This window comes from Haemorhous mexicanus, chromosome 10, assembly GCF_027477595.1.
Source record: "Haemorhous mexicanus isolate bHaeMex1 chromosome 10, bHaeMex1.pri, whole genome shotgun sequence".
NCBI lineage: Eukaryota > Metazoa > Chordata > Aves > Passeriformes > Fringillidae > Haemorhous > Haemorhous mexicanus.
The window spans coordinates 12,256,554-12,274,613 of NC_082350.1; the positions used below are offsets into that span (position 1 = coordinate 12,256,554).

At 36.7% G+C, this 18,060-nt stretch overlaps 1 protein-coding gene across 7 annotated transcripts in view; it reads left to right on the forward strand.

Annotated features, from left to right (window-relative positions):
* U2SURP (U2 snRNP associated SURP domain containing) overlaps positions 1–18,060 on the forward strand; it is a 40,640-nt gene that overhangs the window by 19,232 nt on the left and 3,348 nt on the right. For all 7 annotated transcript variants that reach the window (XM_059855391.1, XM_059855392.1, XM_059855393.1 and 4 more), the window contains 12 exons: positions 2,588–2,692; positions 3,887–3,953; positions 4,038–4,201; positions 5,326–5,488; positions 5,992–6,071; positions 7,101–7,188; positions 8,752–8,874; positions 9,809–9,965; positions 10,304–10,399; positions 11,009–11,075; positions 12,058–12,220; positions 16,071–16,181. In XM_059855391.1, the coding sequence (XP_059711374.1) occupies positions 2,588–2,692; positions 3,887–3,953; positions 4,038–4,201; positions 5,326–5,488; positions 5,992–6,071; positions 7,101–7,188; positions 8,752–8,874; positions 9,809–9,965; positions 10,304–10,399; positions 11,009–11,075; positions 12,058–12,220; positions 16,071–16,181 (1,384 nt within the window). The remainder of the gene's footprint in view (positions 1–2,587; positions 2,693–3,886; positions 3,954–4,037; positions 4,202–5,325; positions 5,489–5,991; positions 6,072–7,100; positions 7,189–8,751; positions 8,875–9,808; positions 9,966–10,303; positions 10,400–11,008; positions 11,076–12,057; positions 12,221–16,070; positions 16,182–18,060) is intronic.

The following is an 18,060-nucleotide window of genomic DNA, read 5'->3' on the forward strand; positions in this document are numbered from 1 at the left end:
ACAAAAGATTACCAAATTCTCTTTGACATTGGCCTTGGTGAGCAACACCAGCTGAACTGTCTGCGGCAGCGGGGGACCAGGAAAACATCATGGGATGGATTGGGAAAGTATACAGTTTTTGACCAGACATTGGTACGATCGGCTCCAATAAATGTGGTTTTATTATACCTGAAAAACCTTTTTTTGTTGGCCAACTTAAGCTAAATGACCTTTTAAAATAATGCACTATCGGTTTTTTACTACACTGTTTTAATTGTCACAAAGTCCCTTTTTTCTTTTTTTCGCGTGGGGGGAGGGGGCAGAAGGAGATTTGTGAGCTGGTTATAGTGCATTAACAGACTTGGCAGTACATGCTCCAATGTACTGTATTTTTGATGGAATTTTAGGATGGTACAATTTTTGTTGGGTAGAAACTTGAATAATTGGGGTGACCAACCAGGAGGAGTCTTGATTTGAGAAACATATTGAGTAGTAGAACAAGTACTTGTAAAACTGTACAGTGCTCACAGAGTAGCTGTCAGAGAAACATTTTTATTTTTCCATGTCCATTTTATTTACTGTAGCATTTTAAAAGCCTGTATGATAAGAGCTCATGTTAAATGAATTGTATTTGAAAACACTTCTCATAATTCTTTTCCTGATGATTTTGGAAGTTGCCAATGACTATTGCTAAGACCATTCATTACTCAGTGCATCCCATCATGCAAAAATTTTGACTGACTTCAGTGGGATAATATGTTTAACTATTCTCCTTTGATTAAAAAATTTCAGTACTATTTTTAACATCTCTTTCTTCTTAGTAAACAGCAAACCTTGAGTATGTATAATCAATTATATTTTCTGAGAAATTCACTTCCAAGTAGTCACATCTTGCATACCAAAATGCCTGTAACAACCTCTTTCAGATATGGGATGAGCTGAATCTATTTTCATACATTGGAGGTCTTATGAAGCAGATGTTCTTCTTCAAGCATAAGCTGCTCTTACACAACTTGATTTTACTTGATGAAAAATTAGATGAAAACCAATGATGATTTGCAGGAAGCCAGAAGTGATCACACTGGATTTGCGTTAAAATAAATGAATGCTGCAATAGCTCAGAGGCTTGAAAGCTTTGTAGATTTCTTTCTTGCTGATGTTTTCAAATACAGTTCATCTAACAGGAGTCTGGCTGTTCAGACTTACAGAACACTGCTGTAAATAAAATGGCTACAGAATTGTGGAAACTGCGTCCTCTTTGCAGTGTTTCTGGGATTATAAAAAGCAGACAGGAAAATTGAACTGGTAGCTGTTTGATTTTATTTGTGTAATATTTGAGGCAAATGTAGATTCAGTCCTAGATGGCTTAAAAGAGCACTTGCAGATGGCTGGGGTAGGATTCTATTACTATTCTATTATTACTATTTTTTAAGTTGAATTTTTTTTGATCTAGTGCATTATATCTGTGGCAGAACTTGGAATACTCATGGTAGAAAATAGTCATCTCAGTGCTAAGAAGTAATAGAAAATTCTGCAACTTTACAATGTAACATTAATGGAATTTTAGTCATTAAAAAAGTGCTGTATGGAAAATTTAATGAATTACATGTTAAAACCCAATATTCATTTGTTGCATCTAAGAAAAGAAATCTTAAAATGTAAAAATCTGTATTTTTTTTTGGCTTGCATCACATTCAAAGGACACGTGCTGTGAAGCTTTTGCTATATGTAGGTGATCTATTTTAAAAACTTAGGACACTGTTTCCATAAAACCCCAAAGGGGTGGAAACTGGCTATCACTATTTTTGATAAAGCTTTTCTGACTGTCTCCTGTTAGCATGCTTAGAAGTGACTCTGCATTGAAAAATGTGCACTTCACATCCACTTTTGCCAGTCTGAGGATGTAGTGCTGAATGAAGGGATACAGATTTTAATTTTTTTTAAATTGTGATTTAGTTCTGTTGTGTGTCTGAGGGAAGGAACACGGGATGGTATGACACAAAAAAATGGACAGTTTTGTTCTATGCCAGTAGTTGAGTCTTGACCAAAAAGATATGATCTAAATTTAATAAATACATTGCCCTGTTTTGCATCAAGAAGGCTATTTGCTTTTCCTTTCATACTTGAGTAGCTTGAAAGCTGAATTCAGATTCTATTGAACATTCAGATGTATGTGCGTTTTATTTTGAGCAAAATATTCAGCCACTTGTTCCCCTGTGGAACTTCAGCTAACACTTCAGTCTTACTTCTAGACAATGTAGATAAGGGCTTAGTTTTTGATAGCTCATTGTACTTTGGTGCTCAGGTGCCCATATTTGTGTGTCAGGTTTCTGCTAAGCAAGACATGGTTGTAGGCTAAACCATGGAAATTCAGGAAGGAGGTCTCTTAAATTCTCACTCCACCACTGCTAGGCGTGGTTTGATTTTTAGAATGCCCGTGTCTGTGATGCAAAGCTATAATATGTTCCATGTTGCCTTACCTTTTATGCAGATTTCTTAACAATACAGCAAAATAATCTCCTGCACAGTTGTAGTATCTTAGGTGGAGTGTAGTTTTATATAGTGTTAGGTCTGAATCAATTTTTCTTTAACTGTGTTGTTGTTGTAGGAATTTGCTCGCTTTGATCCATCGAATGATAGAGTTTGTGGTTCGGGAAGGGCCCATGTTCGAAGCCATGATCATGAACCGAGAAATCAACAACCCAATGTTCAGGTGCTTGTTGCATTGCTTCACTTGCAAATAACACCAGCTGTTTTCACTGTTGTTAATATTCTGCATTCTCAAAATACTAGTAAGACTGACTTCTGCTGTGTCTGTGTTTTTATGCAGATGCAAACTTTACAAATCGCGCCTATGGCTGTACTATCCTTTTATAAGGACAAATGCACTTTTATTCCAATTGTTACTGATGTGTTCATATAAATAAGTAAAATAATACACACACACGCACAATGTAATAAATTTCTATATATTTAAATAAATACCATTTAATACATACTCTTTTGAGGGATTCACAATCAGTGCAAGCAATAGCATACATTTTCAAAAAAGAAATAAAATCCCCCTCCTCCGCCAAACGGACAAACTCAATGTGAGGTCCACTCTTCCTGGAGCCTATTTTTTAACCTTTAGCAATAGCTGGGAGTAATTTTTCTTCTATGTCAATTAAAATAGAATTAAACTTGAGCAGACATAGGGAAGTTTTGAGAATTATGAGCACTTGTCCATAATGGAATATAAAAGGACCAGTTTCTAAATTTCTTGTGAAATGCAGTCTCTCCAAAAAGGTTTTGAGGGAAGTGCTAAATGACTTTTTAGCAGTGTTTTGTTTGCAGTAAGTTTGAAGTGCTTCATTTCTGTTTTTATATGTAAAGGTGAAAATATCCTGGCCATTAAAAATGGGCTGCTTGTCCCCCATATCCTCCATTAGATGTTGCCGGTGTTCTGCCAGACAATTTACTGGTGGAAAACTTCAGGTCCTGTAGTATTTGATGACCTCACTATGCCACTGCAAGCTCCTGCATCACTTGTGCAGAGGTTGCAGTTGCTCCTGTAGTGACTCTTTGCACTGATGATTCTTCCGCTTTGCTCTGAGGTTGCACAGTTGTTCTTTCTGACCCTGTTTGTTCTGCTCTTGAGTTCTGAGCAGTGCTCTGCCTTTGGGAAGCTCTGCTTTCTGCAGATTGCATGTGTGTGTGTGTGTGTGTATGAGTGTGTGGAGCAGTTGCACATGTTCTGCCTGACTGTACTGTGGGTGTACATGATTTTAGCTCCTTGTGTTCTCTCTGCAGCTGAGGCGGGATTCTGAACAGGGTTTGGTTGGGGTTTTTTTATTGCTTCCTTTAAATTTGTGTCAATTCAAGATTTGTAATGTGCTCTGTGTCTTTTCTTTGCTCTTTGGTTTAGGTTTTTATTTGAAAACCAGACTCCAGCTCATGTGTATTATAGGTGGAAGCTTTATTCAATTCTTCAGGCAAGTAGACTTTTCGTGATAGTTCATAACTTCAAGCATAGTGAAATAACACCAAAGTGAAAATCTTTCTGTTTTTTTTCATAGGGGGATGCTCCAACCAAGTGGAGGACAGAAGATTTCCGTATGTTCAAAAATGGATCCTTCTGGAGGCCACCACCATTGAATCCATACTTGCATGGGATGTCAGAAGAGCAAGAAACGGAAGCGTTTGTGGAGGAACCGAACAAGAAGGGTGCACTTAAGGAAGAGTATGTACCACCACTGATGGATGGTGCTGCCTTGATAGCTGGGCTGCCTCTGTTTGCCCCTTGTGTTTTTGTAGCTCTAGTGTGTCATCCCCTGAGTTAGCATACTTGTCATAGTACTACGTACGTGTCTGAGTAAGTGTCTCTTCACCTCAGTGCTTCTGGTCATACTTGTTGCTAAATACATTCTGGATTTGGTTAGATTTGTCATCACTGAACCTTTCATTCCAATGTTATTAACCCTTTATTTAAAAGGGATTAGGAAGGTGAGAGTTTTTCCCCATTTTCTGCTGCTATCTGTAGCTGAGGATATGTAGCATCTTTTTCAACGTCATTATGACCTCAAACTAAACCGTTGCTTTAATCTTAAACTTCCTGATGCTGTTCATCAGAAATCAAAATTGGGAGCTCTTGCTATAAACAGGAGGAGAGAGATCATCAGAGTTCTTTGTTGTGAAGTGTCACTGTACTGGGGTTGGCTGTGGCACTGGAAAGAGAGACCTGCTTTTCCTGATTTTGCTGCTGTTGTTACAAATGTGTTACTAACATGTGGAATTTTTTTTTTTTGTTTTATTCTTCTCATCATAATTACCACAACAGTCATGCTTCTGTAGGTTTTAATACGGTTTGTTTCTTATACCTTCTTTTGGAAAGGCTCAAAAAGAGATTCTCAAAAAGAGATTCTTTTTAAAAAGAAGTTCTCTCATATGGAGGTCAAGAAAAATGTGAAGCAATTGTTTATTTACTAGCTTTCTGAATCTAGTGTTTGTTATTCTGTAGCAGAAATGACTTGCATGCTTTAGATTTATCCATTTGGTTTAGACCTAAACTAAATCCAGAAAAAGAATTACTTTATTAGAGATACTGATGTTCTTAATTAAGTATTTCTCAGGTATTTTTCCTTGATTTGTGTATGTAATCAAAACTTGAGTGAGAGTTTTTTGTACTTTATGTAATATGGACACATAAATTCATGAACCACTTAAAGAACTCAGGCAAAAGAATGTAAAAATATTGAAAATTGCTTTTTCTCCTAAAGATGGAAAACAAAAAAAAATTGTTAAATGGAAATTCGCAAAAGTACTTTTCATTTCATATTGAAAGTATTAAAATTCCTGATATTTCAGACAGAGGGACAAACTAGAAGAAATTCTGCGTGGGTTAACACCTCGGAAGAATGACATTGGTGATGCAATGGTTTTCTGTCTAAATAATGCTGAAGCTGCTGAAGAAATTGTGGACTGCATTACAGAGTCATTGTCCATCCTCAAGACTCCTCTTCCTAAGAAGGTGGGGAGATTTTCTATGATCTTGTATCTTGGGGCAAGAGCTCACTCAGCACCATGTGCATGTAATTTGCAAGCATTATTTCATAGGTTTTAGGTAGTGTTGAGATTTTGTACTGAAGTGTGGACTTGAATTTCAGTATCATCTCTTCCTGTGGAATTTTGTTACGTATTTTTTATTCTCTCTGAAGTTGCTTGTAAGTAATATTCTGCCTTACTGTGAAATTAAGAACAGAAATGGTCTGTTCAAATGAGACAATTAAAACAGGAATGCCATGATTCTCCTTTGTAGTGCTGTGGTGATATGTTACAGTAGTTAGTACCCTACAGCATAACAGGAGGCTCATTGCCTCTTAACGTGTTTATTAATAGTATAGCTGTGCTCCACTTAATTCTAATTAGGTACTTCCAGATAGTTTAAATTGTCTCGTATTCTTTCTGTGAAAATGCCTTTATTTTCAGAAGAATTTAATTGGACTTACCTTAATTGGACCGTTTTTATTGCAGATCGCAAGATTGTATCTGGTGTCGGATGTGTTATACAACTCTTCAGCTAAAGTTGCCAATGCTTCCTACTATAGAAAATTGTAAGTATATTTTAGGTGTTTGGCTGTTAAAAAAAACCCTCTTATATTCATCTCTCTATGTACATCTCTGGAGAAATGTGCTTGTAGGAAATTCAGACTTTTCTGTGCTACTGCTGTTACAGACTGATGGTATTTATATCTGTTTGCATGAAAATATGTAAGATGTAGCATGTTGGTAATGCAGAAAATGTATGTGCCCTATGCAAGGGACCACTTGCATGGAACTCCATAAAGGTGAGAATACCTCGTGTGCCTCTTGACAGAAAGAGCTGTAGATAGTATTCAAAATATGGTATAGTAGATAGTTCAAGCAAAGTAGTACATTTTTTAACAGATTTATTTTTATTAAATGAGGGTGGTGTAACTTTCCATAAACCTTGAAGGTATAAGGGGATATTATGCATTTTATTTCTAAGATACTGAGAAGAATTTAGGAAAAATGTCCATGGGACAGTATCTTTGTCATATTAAATGTTTGTGTCTAGTTCCTAGAGTCTCTCTAATGTTAAGGCAGCATGGTGGGAAATACTCAGCATGTTACAAAACCAGTGATTGCAATTGATGTTTCCTGTTGCAGTGTGTCTGTGTTGTGCTGGTTTATTTTTTGCACATTGTGAGAAGCTCAAGGGAAGCCAGACAACTGTTGCTCACTGTGCTTTCATTGAAGGCCTCACTGAATAAATTAGAATACAAGTATAACTAAGAATTTTTTAAAATACAGATTGAATTTTGAGACAATTCTTTCATTCTATTTAAGGTTGTAAAACTCCTTTTATCGTCCTCCAATCTTTCCAGGGTGTATAAAGAGACTGCAGCAGATGTGAAGATCTCCCTTCACAGTTCTGTTGTTGTCCAAGGTGATTTAATATATAGTAATCATGTTTGCTTTATAGTTCAGTTCATGGCTACTGTAAGGATCAGAACCTTGTGCTTTTGAGTCATGTGTCCCAGGTATTTTCATGAATTGTGTATGTCCAGAAAACATATATTACGAAGTTTAACTAAAGAAATGTGTATGTTTAATTCTAGTTTTGAAACAAAATTATGTCAGATATTCTCTGATCTCAATGCTACTTACCGTACAATACAAGGCCATTTACAGTCTGAAAATTTCAAGGTATGTATTTCATTGTTATTTATATGACATAGAAGTCACATAAATAGATGTTCCTGCACAAGAGATTGCATACTAGCATGGATGGCTTAGACATCAAGGTCCCTATTTAGGCTTTAAAAAGTTTTCCTCTTTTGCAAGGATAGCCTTGCAATTAAGGAAGGAAATGAGCATCTGCCAGCTGAGGTGTACCAGCAGATGTACAGTTGTGGATTTGAGAGGATATCTTACCTATCACCTGAATTGCAAACAAGGCTTTCTAGCTTTCTTACTGTTCAGGGCCATCTCTATTTCGATTTCAGAAGTGAACCTGTGTGGAAGTGCTCACTGTGGGAAAGAAGTTCCTGGGCAGAACAGCATAAAGTTACTTCTAAACAGTTTTTTTGTGTCAGGCTTTATTTTAGAGTTCTGATAAGCAGTCTGGCCATGGGTACTTGAAAGTGGTTTTTGAAGTCAAATGCTCTCTGCTTCTCATGCTTGACCCCTTTCCTTCTCTTTTCATGATGCCTCTGCACTTTTTTTTTGTTTTTCAGTCAGAAGCTTTAAATACATAGTTTACAGAGTAGTTAGTTTGTGTGAATTAAGATCTTCATCCTGGTTGTCCTCCTTCTGCTCTCAATTGCTCTAGATTGAGAATCAGTTTTAGTTATCTGCTATTTTAAAACTTTATTAAATTACATGATAAAGAGAGGCAGATTTCTTTAATCCATCTACATCTTCAGTTACATTTAGTGTGTCAAACTTGAACTGAAACATATCTTTTCAAATACACTTTTTGAAAAGGAAAAAGATAAAATTATTGCTTTGGAAGGGACTTCGAAGATCACCTGTTCCAGCCCCCTGCCATGGGCGGGAGTACCTTTCACTGAACTGGTTTCTCAGAACTCCATCCAGTCTGGCCTTGAACACTGCAGGGGTGGGGTAGCCACAGCTTCTCTTGGCAACCTGTGCCATTGCCACAGCACCTTCAGACTCAATAATTTCTTGATAATAGCTAATCTAAGCCAACCCTCTTTCTGTTTAAAGCCATTCCCCCCTTCTTTTTGTCACTACCTGCCCTTGTAAGAAATCCTTCTTCAGGTGTCTTTTAGCCCCTTTGGGTGCTGGAAGGGGCTCTAAGGTCTGCCCAGAGCCTTCTCTTCTCCAGGCAGAATAAAATGAAAGTAGGAACACAATTAAAGTTCAATAATATGTGTAAGCCAATGTTAACTTTAGTTATTTTATTTTACAGATGTCTTCTCTTAGATTTTGTAGAGGCACCTGCTTCGAACATTGGGGCAGAATGAAATTTACTATCAGGGTAGAAATGGCAACAGCCAAAATGGATAATGTAACAGGAATTTAAAGGGAAAATGGAGCCCAAGCGAGATTTATTAAAATGTAGTTCCTACATATGTATTTTTGTAAAAAATAGTTTTCCCCAGCATGGAATTGTTGTAATATACTTCAGTATGGAACTTTGTAAGAATAGTTGTCTCCAGTAGTAGTTCTCGGTGGTCTTTTTCCCATCACATACAATTTCTCAATGCAAATGTTTTAGCACTTTTTTTTTCCTCTTGCTTCTAGCAACGGGTGATGACATGCTTCCGAGCATGGGAAGACTGGGCAATCTATCCAGAACCATTTCTGATCAAACTACAGAATATTTTCTTGGGACTTGTAAATATCATGGAAGATAAAGAAACAGAGGTAAGTGACCTCAGGAGTGAGGCTTGCAGATGGCAGGGAAAAAATGTGTTAGTATAAAATAGAGCTGGCCAGGATTATTTTGCTCTCTCTTTTAGGGTGTATAAGCCTTTGTTTCTTCCAAGTCCTTGCTCCTAAATAGAGGTGTAACATATTTTCAGAAGCAAATACTGTTTATTCTGTTCATGTGTTTCTTGCTTGTAGATTAGGTGCTGTGGTGGAGTTACGTTGTGAAAGTGTTTCAGAGCAAAGACTAGTACAGAATGACAGGTATTTCCTTTGTGCTGGAAATACTCTGTAATACCTGTCTTTGAATTCTGAGTGGAGTTTCAGGCATTGTAACTGTGTGGAAAGGTGCCTCTCACAGCAGTGGGAGGGACACCTGCAGTATAATTTAACTAAAGCTGATTTCTTGGAGTAGAAAAGGAGGGTGAACACACTGATATGAAGGACAGTGCCTGTTCCTAACAAGTTAGAATACACAGCTGTATTTATGATTTGTGTGTTCCTTAAATCAGTGTTCCTGCTGAATGGTCTGTTTGTGTCAGTTACTCGTTCTTGTGGTCTTAGGAGACTCTCATATCAAGGAAGTATGATTTCTCTGACTCTAATTGACTGATTTTGAGCTAAACCTCAACTTAGTAGCTCTTATTTTGAATATGGGTGTTGGAAAGCTTCCAATACCTATATTCAAAATAAGACAAATTGTGGACAAATTAAAGTTCTTGCCTATAATTTTTTATAGGAAGGTATTGTTATGTTATTTCTACTACAATAAGCAACTATACTGCATAGCAAAAATTGTTGAAGTAGATATTTTGGAGGTTTTGGTATTTATAAAAGTGCTTCTTTAAAAAGAAATGTTTTGATAATTGGAGGAGTAAAGAAAAGTAATATAGATTTGTACTTGAAATAATGACATATTTTTTGCTTTCAGGAAGTACCAGATGATCTTGATGGGGCTCCCATTGAGGAAGAGCTCGATGGTGCTCCCCTAGAAGATGTGGATGGAATTCCTATTGATGCTGCTCCTATTGATGATCTGGATGGAGTCCCAATTAAATCTCTGGATGATGATCTTGATGGAGTTCCTTGTATGAAATGTTTCAACTTTCAGATTGATTCTTCAGTCTTGGATCTTTTCTTCCTGTGTAGTTTGTAGAAGTACAGCCTAGAATTGATCTGGCATGTAGCTTTGTAAAATGTTGATTAATTTCAATATACTCTACTGTCTTTAGATAGTAATTGCTTCAGAAACACAGGAGGTGTTTTCTGGTGTTACACAGCAGGATTTAAACCCTGATTTCTTTACTTTGCATATACCAAGATTGTATAATCTGTTTCATTGTTTAATTCTGACTGTTATCATAGTACTTTTTGGTTTCAACTTCTGAGAAGCTAAGTTACTTTTCTGTGTCTCTTTCTCCACCAGTGGATACAACTGAAGACTCAAAAAAGAATGAGCCTATATTTAAAGTTGCCCCTTCGAAGTGGGAAGCAGTGGATGAATCGGAACTGGAAGCTCAAGGTTAGTTCTGAAAGTGTCTTTTTTTTCTGAAGTAAACTGAAAGCATAATGTCACTTATGTAATGATTATTTTCAGCTGATCTGTATTAAAATGCTAATAGGATTCATGTTGTAACACAGCAGGATTTTCTCTTGTAACTTGTTCACTGAATTTTTAACCAAAAAGGAAAATGGTGTGTTCCATTATGGTTATTCTACTTCAATAACCTACCAACCTTTAAAAGTAATTTCCAGTTTATTGAGAATAAGTACTGAAAACAAACAACAAAAATGTGAGCATGTGGCTGGCAGTCTTTTTAAATCTTGGTTTGAAAGATAATGTTTTGCAAACTGACAAATTCTTGTCTGATTTTGAAGGATTTACTGCAATATGATATGCAGTGTGAATGAATAGCTCTGTGAATAATAAATATTCTGATAATGGGCTGGCTGAATATTTCTGTGAAATAAGTCTGTATTAAGTGCTAGATACTGGCAAATTTTACCACACTGTAGTTCTTATTATATGTTATATACTATGTATTTCTTACTATAATTTTATTACAAATATTAATTTTCAGATTAAGTAGTAGCCATTTTGTTGTTAAAATTATCCTACTGTCTCTTCTAGCTGTTACTACTTCTAAGTGGGAGCTTTTTGACCAACATGAAGAATCTGAGGAGGAGGAAATTCAAAAGTAAATATTTTTTCTTTCTAATGAAAACATACTTATTTTATGTATCTAAGGTTGAGTGTCTTTGGAACTCCTTGTAAGATATATATGTTATTTACTACATGAACAGAACAAAAATCAAACTTTGAAAGTGGGAAAGTAAGAAAATGGAGAAAACTCAGGATTTTAGTGCAGCATGTTTTCAGCCCCCATGATTTTTTTTTCTAACATGATAAATTACATCTTTTGGTAGAGTTGCTAACTATAATCATTGAATTTATGCTGATTTGAGAATTCAGCATCAAATAATAAGAGCTAAGGTAATAGTATGGAAATCTTGCTGTCAGGTATATATGAATGAATCTAAACCTCTGCCTTCTGCTGCTGAAACAAGCACAGTGAGTCATGTTCAGAGGTGTTTTCACTGGATGCTGTTAGGCTCCCTCCATGCCAGCAGAAGTTGGTTTTGAGTTGTCTTTTACTTTGCTCTTCAGGCAGCTGAGAGGGTCTGTTAGTTTATGCTGTAAATACTTCCTGCATTGCATGTAGTCCTGCAGCACTCTAGTGGCCAGCCTGGAAATATAATTTTGGGTATCTGCTATCTCTGAGGTTTATCTCAAAAGCAAAAGTAGTAAATATTGTTCTTCTATAAACTTAATATACCTGAAGAGCACCATTACAGCACTTAGAGCTTCTACTGAAGGAGTGGGTTTCCTTTTGTAGCTGAGATAGATATGTATTTGATGACTGTAAATTTCATGAGTTCTTCTGCACTCTGTTTCTATGAAAAGTGTAAATTGTGTGAGTCATAAAAACCAACAGTTTAATTAAATGAGAAAGATCTGTCTCCCAGATGGAGACTAATTTGTAGCTGCAGACTTATGTAATTTAACTTAACAGATTTGAAAACTAGTAACTAATCCTAGAAACTAAGAGAAATAGTACATTTCATATGTATTTAAGAGATCTGTGACATCTTAGTTAATTCTGTATGCTTTCTGTAAAGTCAAGAAGAAGAAAGTGAAGATGAAGAGGACACACAGAGTTCTAAGTCAGAAGAACAACACATGTATTCAAATCCTATTAAAGAGGAAATGCCTGACTCCAAGTCATCAGTCAAATACTCAGAAATGAGTGAAGAAAAGCGTGCCAAACTCCGAGAGATAGAGGTGAGCATGGGGTATTTTGTGCCACCCTTCTGTACCTTTCCAGTCCTCAGCCCACCCTGAGTTCTCTACATACAATTGGGAGGGTTTTTTTACTGAAATAATTATAGTCCTATTATATAGTGGATTTTATTGTAGTCCGGTGTATTTTTGTAAAGGTTTATTTGTTCACACCCTTACCTTGCCTGGTTTTGACATTTAAAATAACGGAGGAGAAAATGAAGAATAGAATCAGGGCATATTTCCTGTTGTTTCAGTACCACTGTAGCTTTAGATTGCTTGGATGCCCTTACACTTTCCTCCCCTTGGAAAATTAACTTTTGGGATTAACTTTTGGATGTGGCCTTAGTCCTCTACCTTTCCGTTTCTTGCCTTGAAGTATCTGTATTTTATTGCATTTAAAAGTGTCTCTTTTCACTGTCTCAGCCATCAAACAAAGTAGATACAGCTAACCCACATAGTCGTGGAGTGGGAGGTACTTCAATTGAAGCCCTCCATGGAGTTCAGAGGGCTCCCTGGTTGGTCTCTCCTCACCTGTTCTCTCTGAGAACAAGTGTTACTGTAGCTGTTAAGCTTTATCAGCAGAGGCTGTTATGGCTTTGTTCTGGCTTCTGAGCTTGTGCTTGACTGAGAAGGTAACTTGAGCTGGAATTTAGCATGAGCTTCGTGCAGCAGTGAAGCCTTTCTGGCATACACTGCCATGGAAAATCAGGTTTAAAATTGTACATGACTTCCTGGCTTGTATTCAGTATTCAGACCCGGGGGTACATTGAATATCAGAATTCTTGTAGCTTCTGTTTAGTGCATTAAAATGATATTAAGAAGTTGCTAAATGCTTACTGCAGTTGTAGCACCTCCAAATGACAGGTTATATAACCTGGGCAATGTTTGGAAGGTGGAATTGTGGCTGCCTACCTGTTCATGCAATACTGTGCTAGTTAGCTAAAATCAGACATTAGCAAAGCGCCGTAATATTCTTCTGAGATGTTCAGCCAGTAATATTTTAGAATGTCACAAGTGTTGTTTCTCTTAAATATGCCTCTTTTTAACTATTGAGGCTTTATTGAAATTAATAGACTCTCACTAAGCGCTTAGAAATCTCTTGCTTTGCACAGCAGTTTGATAGTTCCTGATATACAGCCATATTAAGTGAATAAATTCTGAATGTGAGAAGCTGAATGGGATTTATGTCTGACCTGACTCATGGTGGCAGTATCTTTGTAGGAAATACATGATGTTAGATTAATCAAAGTACAAGTGAAACTCATTTTCATGTCGCTGTAATATTGATTGTAGCAGTTATGGAAAGAGCTGCTTTCAGACTGAGTATCTGTTTTACAGACGTTATCTTGGCAGTTGTGGAGGCAGATTAGGTAGTGATTTGCTTTAACCATTGTCAGTTTTACACTGCACAAGTGTTTTTAAGATTTTTCAGCAGTGTATTCTGTCAGTAAAAGTTTTAGGTGGCAAATATTTGAGATTTTCAAGTGCCTGCTTGCATTTTATTCTTTTTGATAAGTAAATTACCATTTTGGTTTCAGACTTTTGGAATTGCCTGAAGAGGAGAAATTTTTTTGCTTTTGAGAACATTTCAGACACTATGTAGGAGTACTTAAAATTTCCCTCAAGTTTGTCATTGACAAGAAAGTACTCCCTGTACTACTTCAAAGCATTTACACTCATGGTTTCTTCTTTGTATGTACCCAATCCCTGCCAAAACCCACATCCATTATTAAATTTGAGGAAAGGAGCTGAGGAAAAAAACAACCAATTACCAGCTTTAACAATTATGCCATCTAATATGTGCAGTAAAAAGTGTTGTGTAAAATATTTGGCAAAAAAATTGGTGAAGTTTAGTTCTTCAGCTGCACAGTCTACACAGTGACTGCCAGGGAAGCTAAAAAACATTTTTCCATGAATTTTTTGGAAATTCATTAATAAAGCGACAATTCTTTCTCTTGGCACAGTTAGTAAATTAAGCTTGTTAGCTGGAAGGAGAAAGTGAAGTAAGAAACAAACTTTGGCCTCAGCCATTAGACTGGTGCCATCAGAGGAGGCAAGTTAGTAACCTTTTGTTTGCTTCCCTCATGCCCCTGTTAATCCTTCTGAAGTGTGAATTCTTTCCTGAATTTAGCAGGAGCAGAGCCTTTCCTATAACACCGAGGAACAGTGATTTCTGAACTGTTTCTTTACATGTGGAAAGACTGGCACTTTGCTGTATATTATAGCACAAATGGTGGTGTGGAGGGTTCCTGCTGAGCCTTTCTGCTGATACCCCCAGCTGAGGGGGGCTCAACTGCAGGTAGAGCAGGCTCTGTAAGTGAGGGAGGAAAGCAGAACAGTTGACAGAAGTTTACTGTGGTATGAGATAGCAGTGCTTTTTTAAAATGTTATTTTATTTCTTTTTCCCCCAAAACAAGTTCCCTTATATTTGAGACTGAAATGAAAAATGTGATGTTGGCATAAGCTCTGTAACTGAATGGAAAGGGGATCTTGTTCAAAACAGTGTTATCCTTGCTGGGGTCTTATGTTTTTTAACATACTCATGGTTAGTTTGTGATACCTTTCCTTTCTGTCAGTAATGGGAAGGGCTGATTAGATCAGTCTGCTGGATTTTTGAGAGGGAAGAAAAAGCCTGTAGAGTTTGGTTTTGTGGCTACATCATATTAGGGAATTGAGGACCCGGAGAATAAGAATCCTTTCAGTTAATCAAAATGGACAGAGTGCAAAGTCTTTTCCTTTGTGTGTTTTCAGTGTGGAAGAATGAAATATTTTTAAAGAGAAAACAACTTCCTTTGTTTGCTAAAAAATAAAAGCTTAAGCACTGAAAAAATCTACTCATATATAGAATGCAGTGTTGGAACGGGATGTGCAGGAGGGTCAGAGCATGAACATTTGGAAGAGGGCTGACAAATAGAACCTGAAAGCTCTTCCCTCCTTCCCCAGAAAAGAGATACCTTCTCCTCCAAAAAAATTAGAATGATTGTTTGTACAAGGACTTGTCACTAGGAAGAAAGAATTGACAAATGATACGAGATGTGAGTGAAGTTTCACGATGTGAATCAACTTGGAGAAGGTTTCAGTTCATCTAGACCAAGAAAAAAAAAAAACCCAAACAAAACAATACCAAAACAACCCACCAAAAAACCAAAACCCACATGGAGAAATTCTGACATTTGCTTAACTTTGTGACTCTGTCAGGGATACTGCAGCAAATTTGGTGTTATATTTAGCAGCACTTGGGAACTGAATTCAGTTCAGTTTGTTAGCACATGAAAAGCTTGTTAGCACATGAAAAAGTATTATGTTAGTAAAAATCAGTTCTTTCAAATCAGGCACTCTGTGCAAACAACCTTGAAGAGGAGGTGCATTGTTTCATGTCCTAATTATGTCAGTCATTTGATTTTAACATTCAGGGTTAAATGGAAAAAAAAGGCTTTTTCCAAAGGAAACTTTGAAGTAGACAAGAGAAGTTGAAAGAATACATTGACACCTGCAGTAAATGATTTCATTTTGAAAGGAAAAAAAACCCCAAACAGATAATGACCCAAGAATTACAAGAGTGCAGTGTACTAATGATGGGAACAGAATTTAGTAGAGTAACAGAAAAAAAGTCCCTCTATTTTTAGTTCTCACCATGTCTGTAAACAACTGCAGGTGCCTGCAGATGAGTGTATGGTTTTGTTACTTTGATCCAGTCTAAATAAATTTAGTATCTCTCTGCACAAGCTTGTATAGAAGGAATGAAGAATACAGATTATATGTAATGGAAATTTCATTTTCAGCCACCTGCTTAACTGGATAATAATAAGTCAAATAATCTAATGGTCAGTATTATTTTCACTTATTTCAGCTTAAGGTGATGAAGTTTCAGGATGAGTTAGAGTCTGGGAAAAGACCCAAGAAGCCAGGCCAGAGTTTTCAGGAACAGGTTGAACACTATAGAGACAAGCTGCTCCAGAGGGTAAGAACTGTTCTTATTTTTGCCTCTGATTCTGTGATGGGCTTCTATTGAGTTTATTGAATGTAAGGTGGCTTTAAACATAACAACACATGGTTCTTGTTAAAATGCTGCTGTAATGTCAGTCTGCATGTCTAAGTCCCAGTGCTTTCTGCAGAATACATCCAATCTGCTTTTTAAATCCAAGTCCTGTAGTGTTTCCCACTGCCCAGCTGGGGTTCATAGGCTGTACAGAAACCTTAGAGACCACTCCTGCTCCTACTGCATGAAGCAAACTGTTAGGTGTGGGAGAGGAAAGGGACAGCTCTCAACTGAAGATTCATCAGACTTCTCCTTTTGCTTTTAGTAATTGGTCTGTTGCACTAAAGGCTTCCCAAGGAAGGGAGAAAATAGTTTGAAGCAGTGTATCTGTTTCTGATTCTCCAGTGTCTAAGCTTCCTGAATAATTCCAGCTCATCCATTCACCCAAATGTGACTAATTCTATACCATGACCATTTTTAGGAGACCTCTCTGGACTATGAAGTCAGAGTGATTTTAAAAGTTAACATCTTACATGTGATTTGATGTGATCTCAAACCTTTGAAACATAATGAAAAAACTAACTCTTTGGACATTGCATATAGTGAGGGAGGATAAATGACAGTTGCTTTTCTCATCTGGTTTTACAGCCTGACAGATCAGTGATAGAATTAGGTACCCATGCAGTTCCTTGGAAGTTAAATACAAATGAGCAGTTTCCACCAGGGGTTTTTCTGTCACTTGTTATTTGCATTATTTGGTGCTCAATATCTGACTAATTCACAGTACCTTGAAGAAAAAGACTTTTAAAAATTAGGTAAACTGATCTCTGCAGGAGATGCACACATTGGAGGTGATGTTAGCAGTTAAGACTTTATTAGGCTTTTATCATTTTCTTTCTAAATGTAGTTGTATTGTAAAACTTTCCCCTTTCTTGGTGTTTTCTGAAAAGAAATGATTCGTGCAATAAGCACAGAAAGCTTGGTGAGACAGTAGCTTAAACAGAAATTGATAATAACAATCCTGATAAAATTTTAGATGCCTTGTGTTGAATTAGTTCAACCAGCTCACAATATTTTGGGTTGTTAATAATTGTCTCTTTAATTTTCAAGAAAGAAAGAAATATTTATAGCCATTCTTTAAAGCAATAGTAACTCTGTTGTTAAGGGACTAACTTCATCTTTTGCTTTAACGCCATAATAAAGCTAGTTTTTGTAACAATAATACTGATCCTGATTACATTTCCCATGAACTTGGTGGCTGGTTGTTCTTTTTTATCAAACTTTCAATAAGCTTTCCAAGAGTAATTTCCCAGCATCATTGTATATTGTTTGGAGTCTAGAAACTTCGAGCTATTCAAAATACTATTTATTCTTACTTTTCAAAATAAAATACATAGTTATGCTGTCAAGTATACCTGGCACATCTTGAGAGTGCCATTTTAGAGATACTTAACAGCAGTTTGTAAGAACAGATGTAAGGATAAGGACACTTGCAGGTTTTACTGCTAAGCCTTCCCAGTAAAAAGAACTTGAGACTAGATGAGGATAAATGTCCTGGTATTTCCTGCACTTAGGTTACCTCCCCTCCTTCTACTGTTTTTTTTTTTTTCTTTTTTTTTTCCACCATCCCTCCTTTCTTCCATTGAACTAAATCACCCCTTCTTTATCTTTGTGGGGTATGCAGGGAATATCTGTTGATTTTTTTTGCCATGGAATTGGTTTTTTAAATGATCAGTACTAAAAACCACAGCTTCTGATCTCTGTGTTCAGACTTGGAGCTTTGTTTTTTTGTAGGTAATTTTCTATTTGACAGACAGACTCGGTGTGCTCAGGGTATATATTTTCTCTCACAGTGGTCCTG